The sequence below is a fragment of the Pogona vitticeps genome, chromosome 3 (assembly GCF_051106095.1).
Source record: "Pogona vitticeps strain Pit_001003342236 chromosome 3, PviZW2.1, whole genome shotgun sequence".
Lineage (NCBI taxonomy): Eukaryota > Metazoa > Chordata > Lepidosauria > Squamata > Agamidae > Pogona > Pogona vitticeps.
The window spans coordinates 112,015,827-112,040,440 of NC_135785.1; the positions used below are offsets into that span (position 1 = coordinate 112,015,827).

The following is a 24,614-nucleotide window of genomic DNA, read 5'->3' on the forward strand; positions in this document are numbered from 1 at the left end:
GCCCCTGTTGTTGATGATGATATAGATGACATAAAGGATGTGACAGATTTATTTTTATAAGCATATTAAAATACTTTAAATGGCTGAAGACCTTGACCATTCCTTTTTTTGAAAACATTTTCTTGATTTTGCTTAGAGGAAGGATTGAGGATAAAAGCCAGTAAGATGTTGTTTCAGATGTTCGCCTTCACATAAAGACCATTAAAATTACCAGCACATCTTAAATCAATTCATGGAACATTGTCTGGAGGTTATGTCATTGAAACAATGAATCTTTTATATATATATATAAATTTGGGAAGAAGTGAAGATTTTAAAACATCCTTGTGACTTTTAAACTAAACTACAGTCTAAACTAGTGTAATCTGAAGCCTCATTAGCCAGTGTCTGATGCCTTTCCGACACAGATTCTTTCTTGAAGATAAAACTCTTTGATGCTGTGCCTATTAGAAAAACGTGAGCTCCAGGTTGTAGCAGGGATGTTACAATTAAGACTATCCAAAAAACTAAGGTTTTAGAGTATGTGAGAGAACTCATAACAGGATGGAGTTCAGATCCCAGAATACAAGGTGCCAAATTTGTGAACGCCCATGTATTTCAGAACTAAGAAAATCTCTATAAACATATCTTTTCTCAGAAGTAAGGATAGAAAAAAATCTCTATAAACATATCTGTTCACAGAAGTAAGGATAGCTCTTTTCCACTGCGGTGAAGAAATGGCAAGAATAATTAAAATATTATTAATTAAAATGAAATCCAGCAAATAAGCAATGTTAACAATTAACAGTTATTATGAAATATTATAAATATAAATATGAGCTACTGTGTTTCCCCGGAAATAAGACAGGGTCTTATATTAATTTTTGTTCCAAAATGCGTTAGAGCTTATTTTCAGGGCACGTTTTATTTTCTTCATGTACAACAATCTACATTTATTCAGACAGAGTCATGTTGTCATCTTCTGGTTGCTGCACAGTGGTGGAGGGTGGGATTTCACTGAACTGGGGCTTATTTTTGGAGCATCCTGAAAAATCATACTAGCACTTATTTTCAGGTTAGCTCTTATTTTTGGGGAAACAGGGTATTACATAATGGCAGAAATCCAGTTGTACAACTTTATGCATTGCAAGAAGGATGATGTCATCAACTGTTGCACTTTCAGGGCAATAAAAAAATTCCTAAAGCACATCCACTCCTAGGTTTCAGGGACTGATGGTGGTGATTTTCCAGCTTTCAATCCTTATGCTTTTTTCTCCTGGTTCACAAAGGGTGCCCCTGGATGAAGGAATCCTGAGGTTGTTATATTTCTTCCAGCTGTCTTAATTCTGGCTTGGGATTCCTCCAGTCCAGCCTTTCACATGATGTGTTCTGCATATAAGTTAAATAAGCTGGGGGACAATATACAGCCTTGTCATACTCCTTTCCCAGTTTTGTACCAGTCAGTTGTTCCATATCCAGTTCTAACCGTTGCTTCCTGCCCCACATACTGTATACTGTAGGTTTCTCAGGAGATAGATAAGGTGGTCAGGCACTCCCATTTCTTTAAGGACTTGCCATAGTTTGCTGTGGTGGACACAGTCAAAGGCATTTGCACAGTCAATGAAGCAGAAGTAGATGTTTTTCTGGAACTCTCTGGCTGTCTCCATAATCCAGCGCATGTTAGCAATTTGGTCTCTAGTTCCTCTGCCCCTTTGAAATCCAGCTTTTACTTCTGGGAGTTCTTGGTCCACATACTGCTGAAGCCTACCTTGTAGTATTTTGAGTATAACCTTGCTAGTCTGTGAAATGAGTGCAATTGTACAGTAGTTGGAGCATTCTTTGGCACTGCCCTTCTTTGGGATTGGGATGTAGACTGATCTTTTCCAGTCCTCTGGCCACTGTTGAGTTTTCCCTGCTGAGTTTTCCAAACTTGCTGCCATATTGAGTGTAGCGCATTAAGAGCGTCATCTTTTAAGATTTAAATAGTTCCACTGGAATGCCATCACCTCCACTGCCCTTGTTGGTAGCCATGCTTTCTAAGGCCCACTTGACTTCGCTGTCCAGGATATCTGGCTCAAGGTCAGCAACCACATTATCTGGGTTGTTCGGGATATCCAAATCTTTCTGGTATAATTCCTCTGTGTATTCTTGCCACCCCTTCTTCATGTCTTCATCTTCTGTGAGGTCCCTACCATTTTTGTCCTTTATCATGTCAGTCTTTGAACAAAATGTTGCTTTAATAGCTCCAATTTTCTTGAACAGATTTCTGGTTTTTCCCTTTCTATTATTTCCCCCAATTTCTTTGCACTGTTCGTTTAAGAAGGCCCTCTTGTCTTTCCTTGCCATACTTCGGAATTCAGCATTCAATTTTCTGTAACTTTCCCTACCTCCGTAGCATTTTGTTCCCCTTCTCTTCTCTGCTATTTGAAGGCCTCATTGGACAGCCACTTTGTTTTCTTGCATTTCCTTTTCTTTGGGATGGTTTTTGTTGCTGCCTCCTGTACAATGTTATGAGCCTCCATCTATAGTTCTTCAGGCACTCTGTCCACCAAATCGAGTTCCTTAAATCTCTTCTTCACTTCCACTGTGTATTCATAAGGGATTTGGTTTAGATTATACCTGAGTAGCCCAGTGGTTTTTCCTACTCTCTTCAGTTTAAGCTTGAATTTTGCTATAAGAAGCTGATGATCAGAGCCACAATCAGCTCCAGGTCTTGTTTTTGTTGACTGTATAGAGCTTCTCCATCTTTGGTTGCCGAGAACATAATCAATCTGATTTCTGTATTGCCCATCTGGTGATGTCCATGTGTAGAGTCATCTCTTGTGTTGTTGGAAAAGAGTGTTTGTGATAACCAGCTTGTTCTCTTGACAAAACCCTATTAGCCTTTGCCCTGCTTTGTTTTGAACTCCAAGGCCAAACTTTCCTGTTGTTCCTTTTATCTCTTGACTCCCTACTTTAGCATTCCAATCCCCTATAGTGAGAAGAACATCTTTCTTTGGTGTCAGTTCTAGAAGGTGTTGTAAGTCTTCATAGAATTGGTCAATTTCAGTCTCCTCAGCAATGGTGGTTGGTGCATAAACTTGGATTACTGTGATGTTGCAAGGTCTGCCTTGGATTCATATTGAAACCATTCTATCATTTTTGAGATTATATCCCTGTATAGCTTTTCCCACTCTTTTGTTGACTATGAGGGCTACTCAATTTCTTCTATGGGATTCTTGCCCACAATAGTAGATATGAAAATAATCTGAATTGAATTCACCCATTCCTGTCCATTTTAGTTCACTGATGCCCAGGATGTCAATGTTTATTCTTGCCATGAATGTTTATTCCTGTTTGATCACATCCAGCTTACCAGGGTTCATAGATCTTACATTCCAAGTTCCTATTCAGTATTTTTCTTTGCAGCATCTGACTTTCCTTTCACTTCCATGCACATCCACAGCTGAGTGTCCTTTCAGCTTTGGCCCAATCACTTCATTAGCTCTGGAGCTACTTGTCCTTGTCCTCTGCTCTTCCACAATAGCATGTCAGATGCCTTCCGACCTGAGGGGCTCATCTTCCAGCATCATATCTTTTAACCTTTTGTTTTTGTTCATGGGGTATTCCTGGCAAAGATATTGGAGTGGCTTTCCAGTTCCTGCCCCAGGCGGATCATATTTTGTCAGAACTCTCCACTATGACCTGACTGTCTTGGTATAAAATATTAAAATAATTAAGGGAAGTATAGAAAAAAAGCTTTGAAAATGAAAATACTTTTAAAATTCAGGCTTGAACAATATTTTACCAAAGTCATTTTGAAACAATTACCTAGCTCTCCAGCTGAGCAAGTTCACTATACCATAAAATCCTCACAGCTGAATGTGTTTATGTTACAGTTTGTAAATATATAAGTGATCTTTCCATGACTTTTAATATGCCTCTTTTGTAGTTCCAGTATCTTTGAGCTACAATATTCTCTTGTTACAATATTCTGGCTTTCCAGGATTCTGGGATTCCAGATCTTTTCTGCTACAGAATCTAATTATTCTAAACCTTGCAAAATTTTAGTCAAAACAATAACAATAGTGTCACCTTAAATTACAAACCCTTGGAGATCCAATATGTGCAACAATTGGATTTCCTCTTAAAAGACGGGGGGGGGGGGACTTTTGTAACATTTTAGGTACAATCCTATTATTCCATTCTTAAGAACCTTAATATTTTATTAGAGTTTTGTTAGAGCATTTTGAAGTTTTGTTCCAGTATATTTCTCATTTAGTTCGTTAAGTTTCCATAGTCATACTCCAATAACTTTGTATTATGCTTTTACAGTTTAAGTTCTTCAGATATTCAGAAGACAGCAGTATACCACATTTATATCTGCTTACATATGCCTATTCAATAAAAAGAGGAAAAAGAGTAAAGATTTTCTTGGATATTCAATTTGTCTGTCAGTGATATGATCACATTCAGCCAGGTCTGCCAACAAGATTTCAGCCAATATTTTATAGATCTCTGGTCTTTCCCCCCCTCCAAAGAAGAGTAGTAGCATCACTCATTCACTGAAGAACTGATAATAATATTCCATGCCTTTTGCTTCTGTTATACTCACAATACATAACTGGTGGAATATTTATTGTTGTTGTCCCTAGCTTAAAACTGGGTATTAGTTGCTAGCTAACCAATCACAAACAATAGAATACAGAGATCCCTTGCAAAATTGCTTGAAGTGTAGGAGACATGAGGGAAAAAGAAGGTTGAATGATAGAGGAGGAAAAGAATGATTGGTTGCCATGGTCTGCAGATGGGATTTGTTCCAGCAAAGGGGGCTGAGTGAGAGTTCTTTCCTGCCAGTGCATGAAGAGAGCTTTGCTGTTTCAGTGCACCCTTTCATTCATTCATTCATTCATTCATTCTGAACATTCATATCCCACCCAACTTTGTGGGACCATTATTCTGGGAACTAAATGTGCACTTGCTGCTATTCTAAGATTTTATACTTACCCACCTGTCTCTCTGTCTCACCTTCAGCATCTGTCTGACTCATCACTATACAAGTGAAATGGTCATTAATAAACATATCACAGCTAGCCAGTGTAGTCCCCCTCCACCTTCACACTGTACATGTGAGGGAGAGGTGATGTGAAGGGGGTATAATGTCACTGAAATAGGTGCTGGAGCTTCCATTAGAGAACTACCAAATATACTCTTCAAAAGAGCTACACAAATGCATATTATTCTCTAGTTAATTTAATGCAGAAGTCTGGAAGGTAGAATATATGAAGTAGAATACATACTAATGAAGATGTATGTCGTGCTTCTTTATTTTTGTTATGGCTGAAAGCTTGGAACAAGTAGGAGTTAAATCATGGGCTGGTTCATCATTGTCCACTAAAAGAAGAAAGTGTAAAAGATTTTCTAGTTGTGGCAAAAGAATATGGCTGGTCTAGGAGAGAATTTACACATTTGAAAGGCTCATTTTTTTCTGCAGTTCTGCAAACTTAAAACAGCTTTAGGAGCAAGCCACAGAAAATTATTCCCTTAGTTCATTAGTTACTGCAGTACGTAGACTCTGTGGCTAATATCTTGTTGCTTAGTGTAGTAAGTCTAAAGTAAGTTGCAGCTAGAGTAAACCCATTTAGACCTATGGAGGAGTTAAGTCACTGAATCTCTACTGATTCGGTAGGCCCACTATAATGTGACATTACACTAAGCAACACCATTTCAACTTGTATGTCGTAAGTCTTAGTACATATACATTTTGGCAATTTAATCTGTGGACAATGCTTGTTTCAAAATTGTTAAGGAAGAAATATCTTTTCATGTAACCCATGTAAAACAAAACTGCATTGCATTAATGATATTTCAGGTATTTTAGACTTTGACTGGAATGTACTGTGATTTGTCATTATTGTCCAAGGGAACAAGTTTTTTTAAAAATTATTTTTATTTTTTTGCTGAACAAAATACACTTTAAAGTAAAGAGACTTGGCAGGTATGGGTTGTAGAACATGGGTTTGGAACATGGCAGTCTTATCTGAGAGAAAGAAGAATGATCTTTGGAGGAAGATATGTTCTGTGATGGTTCTGCCCCTGCAGATGTTACCCCTCAAACATTCCCACTATGCCTCATTTTGGTTAACTTTCGCTCATGTGGTTAGAAAGCCTGTGTTTCACCAGTTATTGGACAGTATCTGAGAACAGATCCAACACTAGGGTTGTTCTCTCTGGGAAAGCCCAGAGATGCCCTGTGAGCTTTCACATAGCCCTGGCAAGCATATTGATAGGCCTTGTTCTGCCTTTTTCGTTCCTTTAAAGTTAGGTGTTGTTTTTTTTTTCTATTGAGTGAAGAGTATCAGGTCAGGTGGTTACAGTGGCCATCCTTACCTTTCTCCCAAATCCTCCTTTGCCCAGCTTTTCAAAGGGGGAAATAGGTCAGAGACCCTCGCCCTGATCCCCACTTCAACCACCTGATGGATGTGGGGCATGTGTGATGTGTCCCCCCCACCCGGTTCTCCTTTCTGTCCAGTGCTTCTGAAATATGGCTTTTGGAGGAAAGGAGACTGGTGGCCCTGCTGCTACCCAGCTGGCACAAATCCATTCAGCGCCTAACTTTTAAAATTGCTGTTAAAAAAAAAATTATATAAGAGTGGGTGCCAGATTCATCCATGAGAGAAAATGCCCTGCCATTCGCCTAACTGTAACACATGCTGAGACTGGGATTTCTTGGCGCTAGCAGTGTTCATTTTTCTTGTTCTTCGGCAGATTTTTAAAAACTGTTCTTTATTGCTTTATGTGTAATTTGTTTATATTTTATATAAATTGTACATTGCTTCAGTCAAGAAGCAGTTATTTGGAAAAGCAGTTAATAAATATAGTAGATACCTAAATAAACAGTTTTTGCTGTTTTTTAGATCCCTGTGTAATAGAGGTTTAGCCCAGGGCATATTAGTTAGTGCTTGCACTTTTTTAAAAAAACAACTGTATTGTGTTTCAGCTTTCTTTAGCAATATGGGCAGATTAAACCAGATGAAATTTTGAGCAGGGGTATGGGGTTTGCTGTCAGAGAGAAATCTGTAACTGATAAATCACTTTTACAAATAGTTGCTCATAGTGTACCTCTGTATACTTGTACTTGCTGTTCGTCTCCAGACTTTACATACTTCAGTATAATAATATAACTATTTCCGACACTGTGGATCTTTCTCACTAAAACTTGATCTGTGTGGTTAGAGTAATATAGTCATGATGTCCTATGGTCTGAGATACAGCAGTATCAAATTTTCACCACTGAAATATTTGAAGTGTAAATGGCATTTTAGGTTCTCATAGTGACGCTCTGTTCATAATAGTTCATAACTCAAGTTTCCCCATTTGTTCCTGCCTTGATTTCCCTCTCTCCCATCCCTTTTCTGCCTTTTCATCCATCTTTCTCAAGTACTGCTCGCCAGATAGAAAGCACAGAGGAAGCACAAGAATGCCAAAGCACCATATAAGCAATCATAATTGGTTGCATGACGATGGTGACATCAGAGGAAGCTAAACATTTTCTCCTCTTTCTAAATGGAATGATGAGAGCACATGTCTGTTGCCAAGACAACTGGACTGACTCTTCTTATCCTATCATGCTTTGCTGTGGTAGATCAGTTGTTGCTTGCTTTCTACAGCACAGGGTGGCGAAAAGGGCTCACTGACCCAGTTGAACCATAATTCTCTGTTTTGTGGTGTTTTGCTGCAGAGGTGCATAATGAATCTATCACAGCCCAGGATGTCAAGAAAGAGTAGAGTGCTAACCCACTGCCTAACAGTGGGGATATAGCTTAGGGATTTTCAAAACCCAACAGCAGCCTCTGTTGGTAATGAAAAGGGTGAATATGCAGTGCAGCGTGTGCAGAAATATGCAGTGTAGTGTCCTATCCTCTCTCCCACCATTGTGGCTTACCTGGAAGTTATCTGGTATTTCATTTCATTTCATTTCATAGAGAGCATGCTTCCATTAAAGCCAAGTCCTTGAAGTCTCATTAATTTTAAAGGAAGGAAAGTTAAGAATATGTTAACCCTGCCATTAAAATCATTTGGGATAAAATGCTTGATTTTTTTTAGATTGTGTCCTAAAGCATGCCATATATGTATCACAGTTTTGCTAAATTTTCACATAAAGGTATGTCATCAAGAGATACATTTCCATCATTGTTACATCATTCCACAAAATGAGGTTTAAGAGGTATCTTTATCTGTGCAGATGCCACAGGTCAAGTGTAGAGGAAATGGGGGAGGGGAATGAAAAATTACATATATTGCATTTTGGATTCAATTAATTGATTCAAATGTTTTCAATTTAGCAGTGCTTGTGTTATGCAAAATATTCTTTTTTTGGTAGAAAGATACATTTTGCAATAAAAAGAGAGGTGATTTTAGTTGCTTTGTTCCTTAAGCAATTTCTAAATATACACTATGCACAAGCTTACTGAGTTTGCTATTGCCATCTGTTTGTGGAAGTTAGCGCAAATGGATAGAGTGGTAGAAAGAACATCAGTTAGAAAACTTATCCTTCAAATTGTCATGCCGAAATCCTATTGAAATAAATGGCATTTAAATTAGTCACAAGATCCTTTCCTTCCTTCCTTCCTTCCTTCCTTCCTTCCTTCCTTCCTTCCTTCCTTCCTTCCTTCCTTCCTTCCTTCCTTCCTTCCTTCCTTCCAAATAAATCCCACTTTCTTACCCTGTTGGTAGTACATGTGAAGGCCTATGTCATAGGTGTTGCTTACTAATTATAGGCAAGTTGCCAACGAGCTGGGTGAGTCCCAACATCTAAGCAGAAATCTTTTGATTACTGTATCAGCAATCTCCCCCTGCTGGCAACACCATCACCCTTTCACAGGCATACTTTACTGAACAGGATTTTGAGCATCAACAGGCAGAGAACTAAACAGCTAATTATGCACAAATGATAGAGCCTTCAACATTATTAGGAATGAAATGCAAACTCACAGGTTTTTAGAAAACATATGTAGTTAAGAACTTGCCTAAGTTAAAGAAAGCTATGATGCAGAGTTCAGCAAAAGTCTGCACTATTTATAACGATCCTAACAGTTGTTTTGTTTTGTTTTAAGACAGTGTTGTTGTTCTTAAAATGTACTTCATCCCCATTAAAGAGTCTCTCTCACAATTCCCATCCTTTGTTATACAGGAGGCTCTCCTGTCCCATGAATCCATTCTGCTTGTTCCTGTGATAACATCCCTTTCATGATAACAGGTGGAGCAATGAGTACTTAGGTTTGCTGGAGATCAGTGCACAATGGCATAGTTTTCATTTATTGCATCACTGATTACGTAGGCAATGGATGTTGTACATGCCTTCATGAAGAGTCTGTGCTCTGGCATTTAAGAAGTATCAGGTTATCAGTTTTATTAGCAAAGTGCAGGCTGGCAGCGTTCAGTGTTTGGATTCTAAATATGTTAAATCTTCTGGTTTATGCCGCAGGATACTAATTTCTGTTTCCAGAAACACAGCTTAACTTGACATTATCTTTCACAAAAGTATGAAATCATGTCCAGAATATCTTCAAGTCAATCAGAATTTGCTTTCCTTTCCTCCTCCTCCTTTTCTTCCTCATCAGCTTTCCAATTGATCTCTTTTGACTAACATCAGCTTGGTCTTTATTAAACTTGAATAAGATAGCCATGAAAGTTCAGTGCATGAATGGAATTGAGTGTGTGTGTCTTCTTGGCTATTCCACCTGTATTCGGTGTGACAATTTGTGCTGAACAAAACCTCATGAGCTGCCTGTATTTCCAGTTGAAGACGAGCAGCCGACGATGCTGTCTCCCAAAAAGAAGCAGCGAAATGGAGGCATGAGAAATTCACCCAATTCGTCACCCAAGCTGATGAGGTAAGCAATTCATATCTTTATCTCCCCTCCTAATCTAACCTCCTCCCCCAATAATAAATAAATAAAAATGAGGTGGAGGGGGGCTGTTGGCAGGGATGTGGGGAAAAGGAGAAGATTGTTAGATGGTTTCTGAAAGATTGAAGTATTTACTCTGTCAGCTTGTCAGCAGTTAATGATAGAGCTGGAAAAAAAACCTGTCATGAAAAACAGTTTGAAAAGCTGTTTGAAAAACACATAGGCTTTAAAGTCTTAGCTGTCACCCTGTCCTGTCCATGTGTAGTTCTTAAACAGCAGTGGCACTAATGATAGCACTAACCAATCAGAAGAACTCATGTGGTTAGTTTGCCTTGGGCAATTCGCTTTTTGTCGGGATCCTTCTGAGTACTGTTTTCTGTACTTAAGGCCATATGTGAGATGTATCGTCACAATCAAAAATGAACCTGTATATTACCTTCCTTTTACTCTGTCGATTGAAATAAAATTTCTCCTAATTGATTTTGAATTATATTTTTAACAGCCTCACAAAGTTCAGAACAAGTGCAGTACTGTTGAGACTAAAAGCTCTATTAATTACAAAATATGAGGATTTTTCTAAAAGATTGTTGTTATTTTGAATACCGGAGATGAAAACATACCAGGCTGCTAATGACCCTTTCATATGTTCAGGTGTGCAGTATTTGTTTCCAGTAGAGTTCTCTTATAATAATTTCTATGGGGTAATTCCTGAGCAAACGTTTTCTAGGGCTGATAGGGTGAGACAGACCTTATACTGTTTGCTGAAATTTACATGGGAATGGGATTGAGTTTAAAAACTTCAATTCACTTAGGCTATTACAACACTTTGTTCCTTAGGTATTTATTCTGGTAAGAATTTCCAAATTTTGGCTTTTCTTTTAGGCAAATTAATAGGGATGTGGTGGCGCTGCAGGTTAAACCGCAGAAGCCTCTGTGCTGCAAGGTCAGAAGACCTGCAGTTGTAAGATTGATCCCCTGTGACGGAGTGAGCTCCCATCACTTGTCCCAGCTCCTGCCAACCTAGCAGTTCAAAAGCATGTAAAAATGCGAGTAGATAAATAGGTACCACCTCGGTGGGAAGGTAACGGTGTTCTGTGTCTAGTCGCGCTGGCCATGTGACCGTGGAAACTGTCTTCGGACAAACGCTGGTTCTATGCCTTGGAAACGGGGATGAGCACCGCACCCTAGAGTTGGACATGACTTGACTAAATGTAACCTTTAGGCAAAATACAGTAGAGGAAACCCATTAACAAGAATTTTTTGCAGCCTTTTTGTTTGACATCCCACAGACTTCACTTTCGTTTTCACGTTGGATGAAATTCTGGTGGACACTCTGTACAGGAGATCCCACTGAAGTGTCAAGATAGGCTGTTTTAGAGATTGTACTTTTCTTTCTCTTGAATCCCCTAAATAAGTTAATTTTGCAGCTTTTTTACACATTGTTTTACCCACTTGCAGTGCCACTACGTGAATGCATATTGAGTGCAAACATCTTAGCACTATAATTTTGTGTTTATTTTTGCCAGTTTTTAATCTGTTTGCACCTGTATCTTTTTTAAAAACCTCTTTTAATCTGGTTGCAAACCACCTTGATTCCCAGTCCTAGAAGAAAGAGAGAATATTGTATAAGTCAAATATGTAAATAAATCACGGCAGCACTTCAAATAATGTTGCGACAGTGCAGTGACAACATCATGCGCGCTGTTGGGAAAAATGTTGGGTCAGGATTAGGAATGTCTAGAGTAGTTGCTCATTCCTTTGTTCTTCTTGATATGGGCTGTCTTGATGAGACATCTCAGTGGGTAAATTTCAAGCCCCATGAAATTATTCGCCTTCAGGTGAGCAAGAAACAGAGTGCTGTTTATTCTTGTCTAGGTTTCTGTAATTTGTTCAAAGCTTCTCTGTGCAAAACTTTTGTCCTTTACCTTTGGGAAACAAAGCACATCTTCATAGCAATGCTGGTAATTGTTTAAAAAGAGGAGAATGCCCCTCCAACACATCTTGTCCTTAAAAGCCAATGAAGCAAAACAACAGCTATTGTCACTTTACACAATTATTTTTACTTCTATCAGAGTGGTACTTATGTTAAAGTGTTATTTTATGCATTTTTGCATAATCTGTGTAAAAAAAAAAAAGATTCTTATTCACATTGACTTCTCTTAACGCATGTGCTACAAAATACCTGAACAGGATAGGAAGAATTTGCTCTTTCACATCCTCATGTGCAAAACTAAGAGAAAAGAAAAGGTTTGTATCTCTTATCTGGCCCCCAGTACATTTTCTTCTGTGTATAATGGCAAGATTATGGATAGAAATTAAGAGTAATTTAGATCCAAGGTGGCACGTCTAAATCAACAGAGGGGCAGGAAGATGTATTTTCAAACAATACATACTATGATACGTAGCTTTACTATCATCTCACTTTAGTAGCAATGATCAGTATTTCTGAATAAATCTGTATGAACCTTTCAGTCCCTTGAATCAGAGTTTCAAATGCTGCTTAAAGAAATGCCCATTCCGTTTCATAGCTTCTGCAGTCTAAGGCACATCTGAGGGCATGATTGTATCTCCAGGCAGTTTGCACTGGAATTGAGAACTGCCAGGATTGATTCACAAAGGAGGAGTGCACCTAACGGTGACTTTTGTTTTTAGCCCCTTGTTGACCTTGTGTTGATGAAAACGTCTTCTTCAAAAAGTTCCGCAATCCTTATCAATGCAGTACTGATTTGAAGGGTTGTTTATGGGGAAGAGGTGAGAGAGAAGAATCAAATGAGCGCACAATCACTCTCAGTGTTTGTTGTTTCGCCCATCATTTGCAATTTGCTGTTCTTTGTGTCATCTCATCTCTACTAATTTTTATCTACTTGAAATTTAATAGGAAGGGAAATGGGAGTTCCCTCTGCTCCCCCCTTCCTATCATCGGATAAATATAGTGTAAAAGAAGTGAAATAAAAGAAATGGGAAGAGAGACAGTCGGAGGGAAGGGAGCACAGCAACATTTGGAGCGAAGTGCACTGTCCCTGTTTGCTATGTAAAGTATGCCTCATTTCTTTGATCTTGAGTCATAATAATTCTGGAGAGTTATACTGTTTTCATATGCTTCAAAGCTGTGTCAAAGTTTTGCTGCTTTAGGGTACTTCTTTATTCTACTGGCTCTTGGGTACTGAGATGACAGGTCCTCGGCACTAGGTGCAGGCTTTTTCAAGTCATCGCCTTCAGCAAAACATCAAATTACCAAATACAGGCTAACACACTTCTACACAAATGCCTTTCCTGTAGATATATTATACCATATATATTAAATACTTTAGTGTTACACGGTACATTTTATGTGCAATAGAAAGTGATGGTTTGAGGTAGCCTTAGGGGGACTTTTTTCCCCTCCTTCCACAAGCTGAAAAAGCTAGTGTATACCGTATCAAGTATGGTTTTTACAGGACTTTCTGCCCGAAGGCCTTTGTAAATAAGTAATGATCAACAGATTGGCTGTGGGTTTTTGAAAAGCATGCCTGTGTCAGCTTGCATGATGGGGGAAGAATTTTCAAAGTGGAGGCTGCTTTCATTGCCTGCTGAAGAGGGACTAAGGGAGATTACTCATTGCAAGCTTGAGCTGTCTGCTCAGTAACACATCAGAATTGCTAAACATAGGTCAGGCAATGAGTGGGGGGCTGGCCAAAACCAGAGTTTGTTTTGTTTCCGTCTTAGCCTGTTTGCTGAACTGAAACCACCCCTCCTTGGTGGCCAGCCCTGAGCCTTTCCTTATCTCCTGCACGCCATTTATTATTCTCTGCCATCAAGGCACCTCCGACTTATGATGACCCTCTAAACTAATTTCTTCCAAAAGGCCTTGCCATTTACATCCTTGCTCAGGCCTTGCAAACTGAAGGCTATGTCTTCCTTTACTGAGTCAATCCATCTCATGAAAGGTGTTCTGCATTTCTTCCTGCTTTCCACTTTTTTAAGCATTATTGTCTTGTCCAATGACTCTCATCTTCTCATGATATGTCTAAATACTATAGCTTCAGTTTAGTCTTTCCCATCAATGAAAGATCAGTCTTCATTTGATTTGTACCTTTTTTTCTTTTTAACTGTACATAAAATCCATAAAGCTCTCTTACAATATCACATTTGATTTTTTGTTGTTGTTTCATCTTTCTTAATTATCCAATCTTCACGTCCATTAATAACAAGCAGGAATGCCATAGTATAGATGATCTTGTCCTTGATCTCTATCATTACATCCTGACATTTCAGGATATTTTCTAGTTCTCTCCAGTTCCAATGGCTCAGTCTTTTTTTTTTTTAATTTCCCTTTTTATTTTATTTTATTATTTTGTTTTGGCTGCAATCTGTATTTGGTTTGATGGTTAAACTGTGGTATAGAAAATCTCTTAACAATTTAAGTCTCTTATTTGTCAACTTAAATTATATAATTCTTCCATAGTTATCATTTCTTTCTTCTTAATGCTCAACTATATCCCTGATGGGACACTTGCTTCTTTAGCCTTTCTCAGCAATTGTTTCAAGTCCTTGTTATCATCTGCCAGTAACACAACTGAATATCTTAAGTTGTTGATGGTTCTTCCACAAATCTTCTCTCTTCCTCCATCTGATCTAATCCAGCTTTCTGTATGTGTTCTACATATAAACTGAACACATAAAAAATAAAAAGCAGCTTGTCTAACACTTTTGCCAGTTGGAAACTATTTTGATTCTTCATATTCTGTCCTAGAGTATAGAATACACAACAGAGCAATCAAGCATTGTGGCACACTCCCTTTGTTTCGAGTGATCCATAACTTTTCATGATCTGCACAGTTAGAGACCTTGGACTAATCTGTAAAGCACAGTTGATTTTCTTTTGAAATTCTTTTTGTATATATCTCTAGTGACCCTCCCCTGTCTGAACCTAGCTTGAAAATGTGGCATTTCTTGCATGGTAAAAATCTTTCCTGTTAAATCCTGGATGCCACTTTGCTTTCTGTTGCATAGAAATTAGTGCAATAGGCCTGTAGTTAGTGAAATCAGTAATGAATTTTTCCAATCTACAGGCCTTGTTTTGTTTTCTATATTTATTGGTATATGCTTGTTAAGATTTTTAATAGATTCAGTCTCTGTAGCTTGAAATAGCTCTATTAGTGTCCCATCTATTATTGCAATTTATTTCTTCCAAGTGCATTGACAGCAGCCTTCACTTTATCTTCTAAACTTGAAAGTCCTTCCTCAAGATTCGTCTTTAAAGGAACTTCCATTCTTCTTTCATCTCTTTATAGCTCTCCAGTATCTTTTCGTCATGTCTTAATTTTGTCCTGATCAGATAATATATTCTCCAGTTGACCACTTCAGCGTTCCTAATCTTGACACCATTTTTGCTTTTTGTGGGAGAAAAGCAAAACAAATTTTGTCAGCTGCTTCTATATCTTTTCAATGTTTCTTACAATAGTCCTCTTTGTCCCTACATGCAAGTCACTGAAAAACTGCATTTAGAATTCTGAACCTGAGGCCCTGCTATTGGATACACCAACAAAAGGCATAAGTTAGCAAGTACTCAGGTTAGGGCCCAGCACTTGGAGAAGCCCTTCCCCAGGATAAATATATTGTTTCTTCGCACTGTGTTTTTTATTTGAAAGGATCATTTGAATCTAGTGAGGTTTTATTGGGGGGGGGGGGGAATGTAGTAATATTTTCTAGAATTCTAGAGATGGCTAGTTGTAAACCATCTTGTGAAGACAGAACACAAACTTAAACCTGGTGTCAGCCATAAAACTCACTGGGCAACCTTGTGCTGGTTTGTGGGCCAAATCCTGTTGGGGATTAACACCTGTAAAAGTGTAACTTCATAAATTGCAGCAGTTTGCTACCATGATTTGTGCAATTACACTTAGGCAATCTTAAATCCCCAATGGGGTTCCGGCCAAGTAAAAGGAGAAGACTATAGATGCTACCTTGAGTTCTTGTGAAAAAGATCAAGATGTATATGTAGAAAATAGTCTGAGCAAGAATTAGCCTCGTTTCTCTGTTTCCTTCTTGTCCCTCTCCTGCCATGCATTTCACATGGCACCTCAAGGAAGAATTTGAGGTTTGCTGATCCACACTTTCTCATGACATCCAAACTAGGAAACTGTTCTTCAAATGTTAATTTGCAAATTATATTATTATTATTATTATTATTATTATTATTATTATTATTATTATTATTATTATTATTATTATTATTATTATTATTATTATTATTATTATTATTATTATTATTATTATTATTATTATTACATTATATATTTGCTGTCAGGAGTCCACTGGGTTTAATGCTACGATTGTGGCTGTTGGTGGAAGTAATGGGAGAGGTATATCTCTCTCTAGTAGCTAGCATCCTGTTAACAAAGCAGAATGGGCCTATAAAATTTGTTTTTTTTTTTTATGCAAAAACTACATTTCTCAGGTCTGCTTGGGATTGGTGTACAGTGGTGCCTTGCAAGACGAAAGTAATTCATTGTGCGGGTAGCACCATCTTGCGAAATTTTCATCTTGCGAAAGGCGGTATCCCATAGAAATGCATGAATTATTTTCATCTTGCGAGGCATCGGTCTTGCAGAATGAATGAATTATTTTCATCTTGCATCGGTCTTGCAAAAAAAAAATCGTCTTGCAAAGCACGGCCATAGAAGAAGCCATCTTGCGAGCCACCAACACGATTGCAAAAAACTTGTGGGTTTTTCGTCCGGCAAGGCATTCGTCTTGTGAGGCACCACTGTACTGCAATAGTCCACTCCCCTGGAAGAGAGAAGGAAACAAAATCACCCCCCATATTCTGTTAGACTGGTTGTGGTCAGAGTAACCATTGCCACTGTATACTGTATATGTATAAAGAACAGATGATTTGGTGTCTGGCTGGGTGCTAGGTTGAAGGAGTGAAATTCTTCTCTAGTTTTGGTTAAAATCTAAACTCCTTCTTAAACCTCTTTCCATCTCACCCATCTGCCCCCCTTCTCTTTAAGTCCACATTTTGTGGCTTGCATTGCAATTAAGAGGAGAAGAAAGTGAGAAAGGTCTTTTGCTTCCCTATTCAGCATCTGCCCTCGCGCTGTGCCGTGTTCAAACCTGTGTCTTCTTAGTGGCTCAAAACTACATCCCCTAGAAACTATCTAGGTATGGAGTGAGAAAAGTTGCTTGTAGTTATTAGCTGTTTACATGAGCTCTGCAGCAAGAAAATTTTTTGAAGGGAGCTCTGTCACTGTCCTAGAAACGTTAGACACTCTCTCCCCTCCATTTTTAATCAATCAATCAATCAATCAATCAATCAATCAATCAATCAATCAATCAATCAATCAATCAATCAATCAATCAATCAATCAATCAATCAATTTCAACTTAATAGTGTCCCAAAATTCAAAGCACTCTCTGGGCTGTTCACAGCAAAGCATACAAACATAAGAATAATTTGGTCTGATTTTTCGTATAATGTACGTGTGGAAGGCAACATTCAAGCAAGACCCAGTAATTATAATTTACATGAGTGGAAGAATCCACATGTTTAAACACATTTACTTACTTACTTACTTACTTACTTACTTACTTACTTACTTACTTACTTACTTACTTACTTACTTACTTACTTACTTACTTACTTACTTACTTACTTACTTACTTACTTATTTGATTTTTATACAGCCCATCTGGCAGCCAAGGCCAGTCTGGGCAGTTTACGACAATATGAACAACAACAATGACAGCTACCAAGTAAAATGTAAGAAATACACCATGAATAACAATAAGGGATACCATAAAACGTCATACAATAAAATAAAATGAAGATGAAATAAAATAAAAACAAAAATAAAAATATTTCTTTCATATTTCTTATGAAATTTAACAGACAGTATGTGAGGAGTGCTGAGTGATGTAAGTCTGTAGAGAGGGCTAGCCTTTCCCTGACTGCACTGTGAATGGTTTTAACAATGGTTTTCCAGGAAACCCAAAATCAAAAAGGTTATTATCTTCTAATTTCATCCAGTTCTTTAAAGAAATGCTCACATGGGATATTATCAAATTTAAGCTGTAGTTTTTAAGTTGGAAAACATTCTGCTCAAAACTAGTAGCTGTATGCATATATCATTATTTAAGTCTCCAGATGAATAAACAAATAAGCACATTGTGGGCAGTCTTCCAGCATTACAGTGTGAAACCTTACTTCCACACTACAAAAAAAAAAAAAAAAAAAAAAAAAAGAAAGGAAAGGATGTAACATCTAATTCTGCCACGTGACAAGAAATAAACAGTTAGCCAACAGGATGGTTCAGGTTCTAAACATGCCTGATAAGAATGGAACAACAGCAGATCTGCAGCATTGAGCTACAGAAATTCAGTATCACTATTTGAAGAGGGCATTAATAGCAATTCTATGAAATAGCGATGAACATAAATAAAAGGGTAAATATATGAAAAATCATAATGTGGTAAATTTGGATCCAATTTTTAGAAACTAATTCAAAAATATTTGCTTTCTGTATCTACCCTATTTTCACAGATCCCATTAAAAATATTATGGTACAATTCTATGCAAACTTATCTTTGAGGTGGCCCCACTGGATGTAACAGAACTTACATCAGAGTAGCTCTGCACAGGATTGCACTATCTCCACAGATCCTAAAATAATAGAGATTCTGTACAGCTGAAATATTAATATTGCGTTGGATACCAAAGCTGAAAGTAAATGTTACCTGATGCCATCCCCTAGGTTCAATTAATTTTTTACAAGAACCAGATTGTTTCATATCATTGCAGTTCACAGATGCCTTTACCATGACTGTGATTTGTGGTTCCTCTTATGGATGGATGTCAAAAAGGGGTTATCTTGAATCCTTAGTGAAAAGCAAAACTGTGAGACCTATCAGACCAACCGACAATATTTGTAAACAACTGCTGGGGATGCTAAAGAGCACTGAGAACCAGGGTGGGAGTTTTATTACAGCATATTTGCTCTTCTGTTATCTCCTATATATTTCAGTGAGAGTTACATGGGAGGAAACAAAAAAACCCTGGTGGATTGTGCCTCTAGTCCTCAGTGCTTGAATTGCTGTGGTTCTATGAGTCCAGTACGCAGAGGAAGAGGAAATGTCAGACCCACTGAGACGAGGCCTCTTAATGCAGAAGCAAATAGCATATGACAGAGCCCAGGGGCCTGAAAAGAAAACAAATAGTTTGTCCCTGTCCACTCCAAACTGAATGGTATACTTGACATTGGCCTCTAGACAAGCAGCATTCTCAGCAAAGGGTCATTATCATTATTGTTCCTGATCCCACACCCAGACCGCAGAAGGACTGGGTGTGCTGATTTTCCCCTTTCTTGCCACGGAGAATTTCATAACCCTGAGGATTGGCCTGATTTCAGCCCCCACCCCTGCCTTCGCCCCTTGCCAACCAAAAGAGGACATGCAACACTTGCTTTGAGTTTGATTGCCAAGGTCCAGCAAAGTGGCAGGGAAAAAGACAGCACTTCTGCGAGGTTTGTGAAAATATAATGAGACTTGCTTATGAATAAATACAAGAATGCAGTACAAAAAAGTGTCTGCTTGCATGATCTTCTCCATATTTGTCCCACTGTTGTTTAGCAGGGATGTGGACCTACAAAAATGCACTGTATTCTATTTATTTAATTAAATTCTGAATTGTATTAAACAAAACCTTTTCTTTCATGCTAACGTCTGGAACAGGAAAATATATGCCTTGGATAAATAAATAAAATGTAGTATGTCTTATTTGGTTACACCATCCCAAAGTCTTGGAGCAAGTTACCACATGGCAACTCTGCCTCCACTTCCATCCTTATCCCTGTCCATAAAGACTTTGGACAAGAACTTTTGCCACCATTTCTAGAAAATAAACAGGTTTATGATCTGGAACATCTCCAGGGAAGTTAAAGTGCAGAACTGAGAAGCATAATCTATAGCGGCCGATGTTATAAGGAAAATAAACAAATTGTACATTTCAATAGGTATTCACCAATCACAAGATCCCCAGTAAATTCATTCATACATCATATAATGTAATGGTAACTATACCCCAATGCATGCCAATTACTGAAAAGAAATATAGATTAAAAAATACAGAGAAACTTCCATAGAGATTCTTACTTGCGTTACTTTATTCCCATAGTGGCTCGTCTTACAATGAAAGTGAAGGGCTCCCATGTATGTGGAAGTATTCTGCTTGTAAATTGGACATCCATGTTTTGATTGTGAAGAGTATAGGGAGATTTTCAAATAAACATCTGAGCTAAATTTGCATTTACAACCACTGCATGCGTTGAAATTCTAGAATCTCCAAACATAAGCCATCCATAAGAGAGGTTGAGAATCATTCTAGTTTTCACCATGCATGATTGCGCCCAATGGGCATTGTTCATTTAAACCCGTATGGGAGAGCATTGCAGCAGTCCATGAAAGCTGAGCAGGGTTAATAATAATAGTAGTAGTAGTAATAATTGTGTGCGGTAAAGTCAATTCTGACTTATGGTGACTCTTTTTAGGGTTTTCTACTTAGAGAATAGTCAGAAGTGGTTCACCATTCCCTTCTTCTGTGGTCATTCTAGGACTGGGCAGCTTGCCCAAGGTCACACATGCTGACTTTTCTTCCTCGACACATAGTGTCCTATAGCCAGAAAGCTAATTCACTGAGCAGTCCAGGGTTAATGCCCTCTTAAATGCCTACTGCAAAATACCTATAGTGGCCTCACTAGTTACAGTAAGAGAAAGCAAACCCAGCCCTTGCCCCTTGAATTCCATGGAACGGTTAGAGGAAAATTCTCCATGGAATAGATCAACATGATAATAGTACAGCATCCTTTGGGTCTGGGCTGGACACTGCTGGTACATAGACTTCACTTGGATATCATGTTTGACTACAGCTCAGCATTGTACAAATGAGCATTGGCTCACTCACCTTCCTTTCATTGTGGATGCATGTACAAGGAAGAAGCTGAAAGGCTTTACCTATGTTTTTAACTAACTGGAGTTCAGCATTAGATCTGAAACTGTAAAAACTGTGGTTTGCCTAAACCAGGGGTCTCCAAATTATGGCCTGCAGGCCACATCCAGCTGTGAAGTCCCAAAGCCAAGACAGGAGGCGTTTATGGGAGTGCCGTCGCTCCCCACGGTTCATAGGGAGACTCAGACCACCCCGCCACCCTCTCCCCCTTGGAAAGAACATCGAAGCACTGATACCCAGGAGTTGGAGGAGTCTGCGAGGGATAAAGGGTGGAAGCACCAGGGGGTAGATACTTGGGATCTGGTTCTGGGAATGAGGGGGTTATGTGTGGCTACCCAGACCAACTGGGAAAAGGTGGGAACGGATCAACGGTCGGTTGTAGAGGTGGGAATAGGGGATATAAGAGCGACCCGGGACGATATACCGGGGGGGGGTTGGGAGAAGATATAGGTGCAGGACCCGTGGGCTGGTAAATGGGAACAGATCCACGTCCCGCATGCAGAGGCCGAAAAGAGACGGCGGCAGGGACTATCCCAGAGATTATCATATTGGGGTGAGTCCGAGACTAAAGAGTGGAGGAAGAAGTTGAGAGAGGAGAAGGAGCGGATCCTCAGGGAGCAAGAGGCAAAACGGGCATGGCATCTGGAGGAGCTCCAGAAGATGGGCTTCTACCCGGACCGTGGCTTGAGCAGCAAGGAGAGGGATCTCCCCTATGGGGCTGGCTTGGAGACGAGGAGACCCTCCCACTTCTAACCCCTGACGAAGATGAGGCTGAGACCCAAGAGCCTGAAAGAGTGTTAGGTGGACCTTGGGACTTAACCCATTTGAGAACAGTTCATGGACACCCTTGCGGGCTACGTTCCAGCCGTAAGAGACATTTGAAGTTAAACCTGCTGATATTTCTATACCAGTTCCTAAGTTAATAAACACAGAGCAATGGTTTGATTTAAAACCGTCTCGAGGTTTATTTGGAGAGAAGGAGAGCCCTAAAAACGAACCTTCACACCAGCCTGCCTTGCTTTTTTATAGGCCCGGTGAATGTTGCAGGCTCAGGTCTGTGCATGTGTGCATGCATGTGTACATACGTGTCTGTGTTCCTTCAGCCCTTTAAAATGTGGAACATACATGATGTGGCATTCACACTAAAATGTTTGGTGACCCCTGGTCTAATCTATAGTGTACTAAAACTAGCCAGCTTCAAATGATGTTTTATGAAGCTGGTTCATTTTAATAAACTATAGTTAAGATTATTCCTGTGTAATGAAGCAAAAATAAACATGCCTAGGGCTACAGCCTTTGGCAGAATTAGGCTACTTAATAGCTAGTTGCCAAAGCGATTTAAAACTTGTTAGTCTATAAGGTGCCACAATACTTGATTTTACTGTAACAAAATTGTCACCTGCAAAATTTGTTTCAGTGGATTCTTAGACTCCAAGGTCTGATTTGTAATCCAAACATACAGTTAGATCATGGTTTGTTTAGTTTCCTTCTTCCTAGATCTTCCTTGAGAGTCACTGAATGTTACCACAGGTAGTGCTTCCATGGGAGAAGCAGCATCCAAAGCTATGGTTTATCAAATTGTAATAATGTTGGCTGACTTTTCCCTCAGGTTAATATATGCTGAATGATCATAGGTGTCCAGTTTATAGAAAATATTCATTTATAGATAAGACATGTAATTGGTCAATTAAAAGACCCTTTCACTGAACAATGGTTCATTAGTATTATTTTTAGGTGTTTCCTTATGCTGACAAATTGCCTAAATTCAAAATGCAGCACTTAATAAATGGTAAAGCTAAAAGCTAAGTTATACTTACGTATATCATTCCTACATGCATTTTTTTTTTCATTTGAGAGTGATAAGAGGAATCTCATTTGTGTAGGAAACTTTGGCAGCAAAGCCTAAGCAGCACTTAAGATACCATAACATTCAGGTGCAACATGCACTGTATTTTGCAAATTTGGTTATACATGGGTTCCACATTTTAAAACAATCTGAGCTAATTTGTACTTTAGCACTTAACAGATGAAACAGAATGCATTTATGTTTTGATCTTCATACTTCTTCAGATTTTAATGTGCTAACTCCCAGCAAAAATGGATATTAAGAAAAGTAGCCAACCAAAATTCAGACTGTAAAGAAAAAAATCCTTTTGCATATATTCAGAGATAACATGAACATAAATGTGAATTTTCGTGTGCTCCTTAAAGAATAACATTAGCTGGAAACAAACTGAAAGGTAAAGGGGTGCTGAAGAAATGGTCGAACTAAGACCCAGGTCTTCATAATGTTCCCCCTGGACATTAGGGCATAAGTGGCCAGTTTCTCACTTACTGGCCAATGCAAGATAGTTATTAGCTGCTAAATGAGTTCGGAATGCTAAGAGCAGAGTGAGAAGTATAGGTTTCTTTCCTTAGCACTGTGCAATTTTTACCTGATAAAGCTGCCTTCCCATGTGCTCTGAAACCTTGGAAATTGTGTTCCCGATTAAGCTCATGAAAGTAAAGGTCAGTCAGAAAGCGTCATTAGTGTAACACGCATACAAAGGCTACATATTCTCATTACAACCTAATGCCATTGGTACAGACTGAAGAGGGTCATGGGGAATGGCTAATGTTAGCTGACAAATGTTGGGTGTATTAGTCACAAAACATTTGCTGAGTTCCATCAGAGCAGCGTGACAACCTTTGCAGCCAGTCCCAGCGAGCCGCCACAGTAGTCAGTGGAGTTTGCCTGTGACAAGCCGTCAGTCTTGGCTCGATGGAGCTTTGGAGCGCCAGTCAAAGCAGTCAGGGAAGATTGAAGTGACAGAGACCCACTGAGCAAATACGAAAACATGCAGCAGATTATGAAATATTCAGCTGGGGTGTAAAAGCTCTAAATGCTTTTTCAATTATTAGCACCTGCATTCGCTGCCTACATCTAACACTAACAGCATGTTAATTGCCACAATTTGTTAGGGCGGTTGTAAGAGAAAATATGAAAGGCATGAGATGTCTAGAGATGGTACATGTTTGTGGGGCCTCCTTGCTCCCCCTTCAAGGAGAAACACCCCAATCCAACTAAATCAGTATATTTAGTACCTGAGAGTTAGAAACTGTAGATTTGTTCAGTCAAAGTCTGTCTCTCCACAGGAGACAATTGGCCTGATTCATAAATTTATTTGGGCCAGGAAACTTTTTTCCATGATGAAGGAAAAGGTGGCATTAGCACTATGATGTAGGCACAGTTAACATCGAACAGGATGGCATATGTTTTTTGTCAGATTCACACAATTTCCCTCTCTTTTTGGAGGAAAATATATATATATACTTTTTGTGCTAGACACATGCCTTCCTGCAGCTGAGGAGGAGATTATACTCTTGTTCTATACATGCATAGAATATTTGTAATGAAAGCCCAGGGGAGCTTCACAGTGGAATCTGGGGCAGAGAATTGGCGAGCCTTGCCTGGCATGTCTCTGCCCCAGTTTTTTCCTGTGTTCTAGGTAACTTGATGTGGAGATGCAACCATCTACCTTAATGCTGTACTCGGCTGGGGGAATAACACTGTGAACTGGACATGCATTCATACCAGTGGTACTACAGATGCAGAGGTGGACCTTATTATTTTTTTCACAGTATGTAAAGAAATTACATATCTAATCTGGCCACTATTGCATGTCTAATTGGCTTGTTATATTAGGAATCTGCAATTAATAAATGACTATATGGTCTTGGAAAGGTAGTACTGTGTTCAAATATGTTCTCAGTCATTATCT

At 38.9% G+C, this 24,614-nt stretch overlaps 1 protein-coding gene across 32 annotated transcripts in view; it reads left to right on the forward strand.

The window, feature by feature from the left end:
* Positions 1-24,614, forward strand: part of KCNMA1 (potassium calcium-activated channel subfamily M alpha 1) — a 668,230-nt gene that overhangs the window by 555,564 nt on the left and 88,052 nt on the right. For 30 of the 32 annotated variants that reach the window (XM_072995024.2, XM_072995020.2, XM_078391063.1 and 27 more), the window contains one exon: positions 9,761-9,854. The exons of the other annotated variants lie outside the window; for them this stretch is intronic. In XM_072995024.2, coding sequence (XP_072851125.2) covers positions 9,761-9,854 — 94 coding nt within the window. The remainder of the gene's footprint in view (positions 1-9,760; positions 9,855-24,614) is intronic. 32 annotated transcript variants of the gene reach the window in all.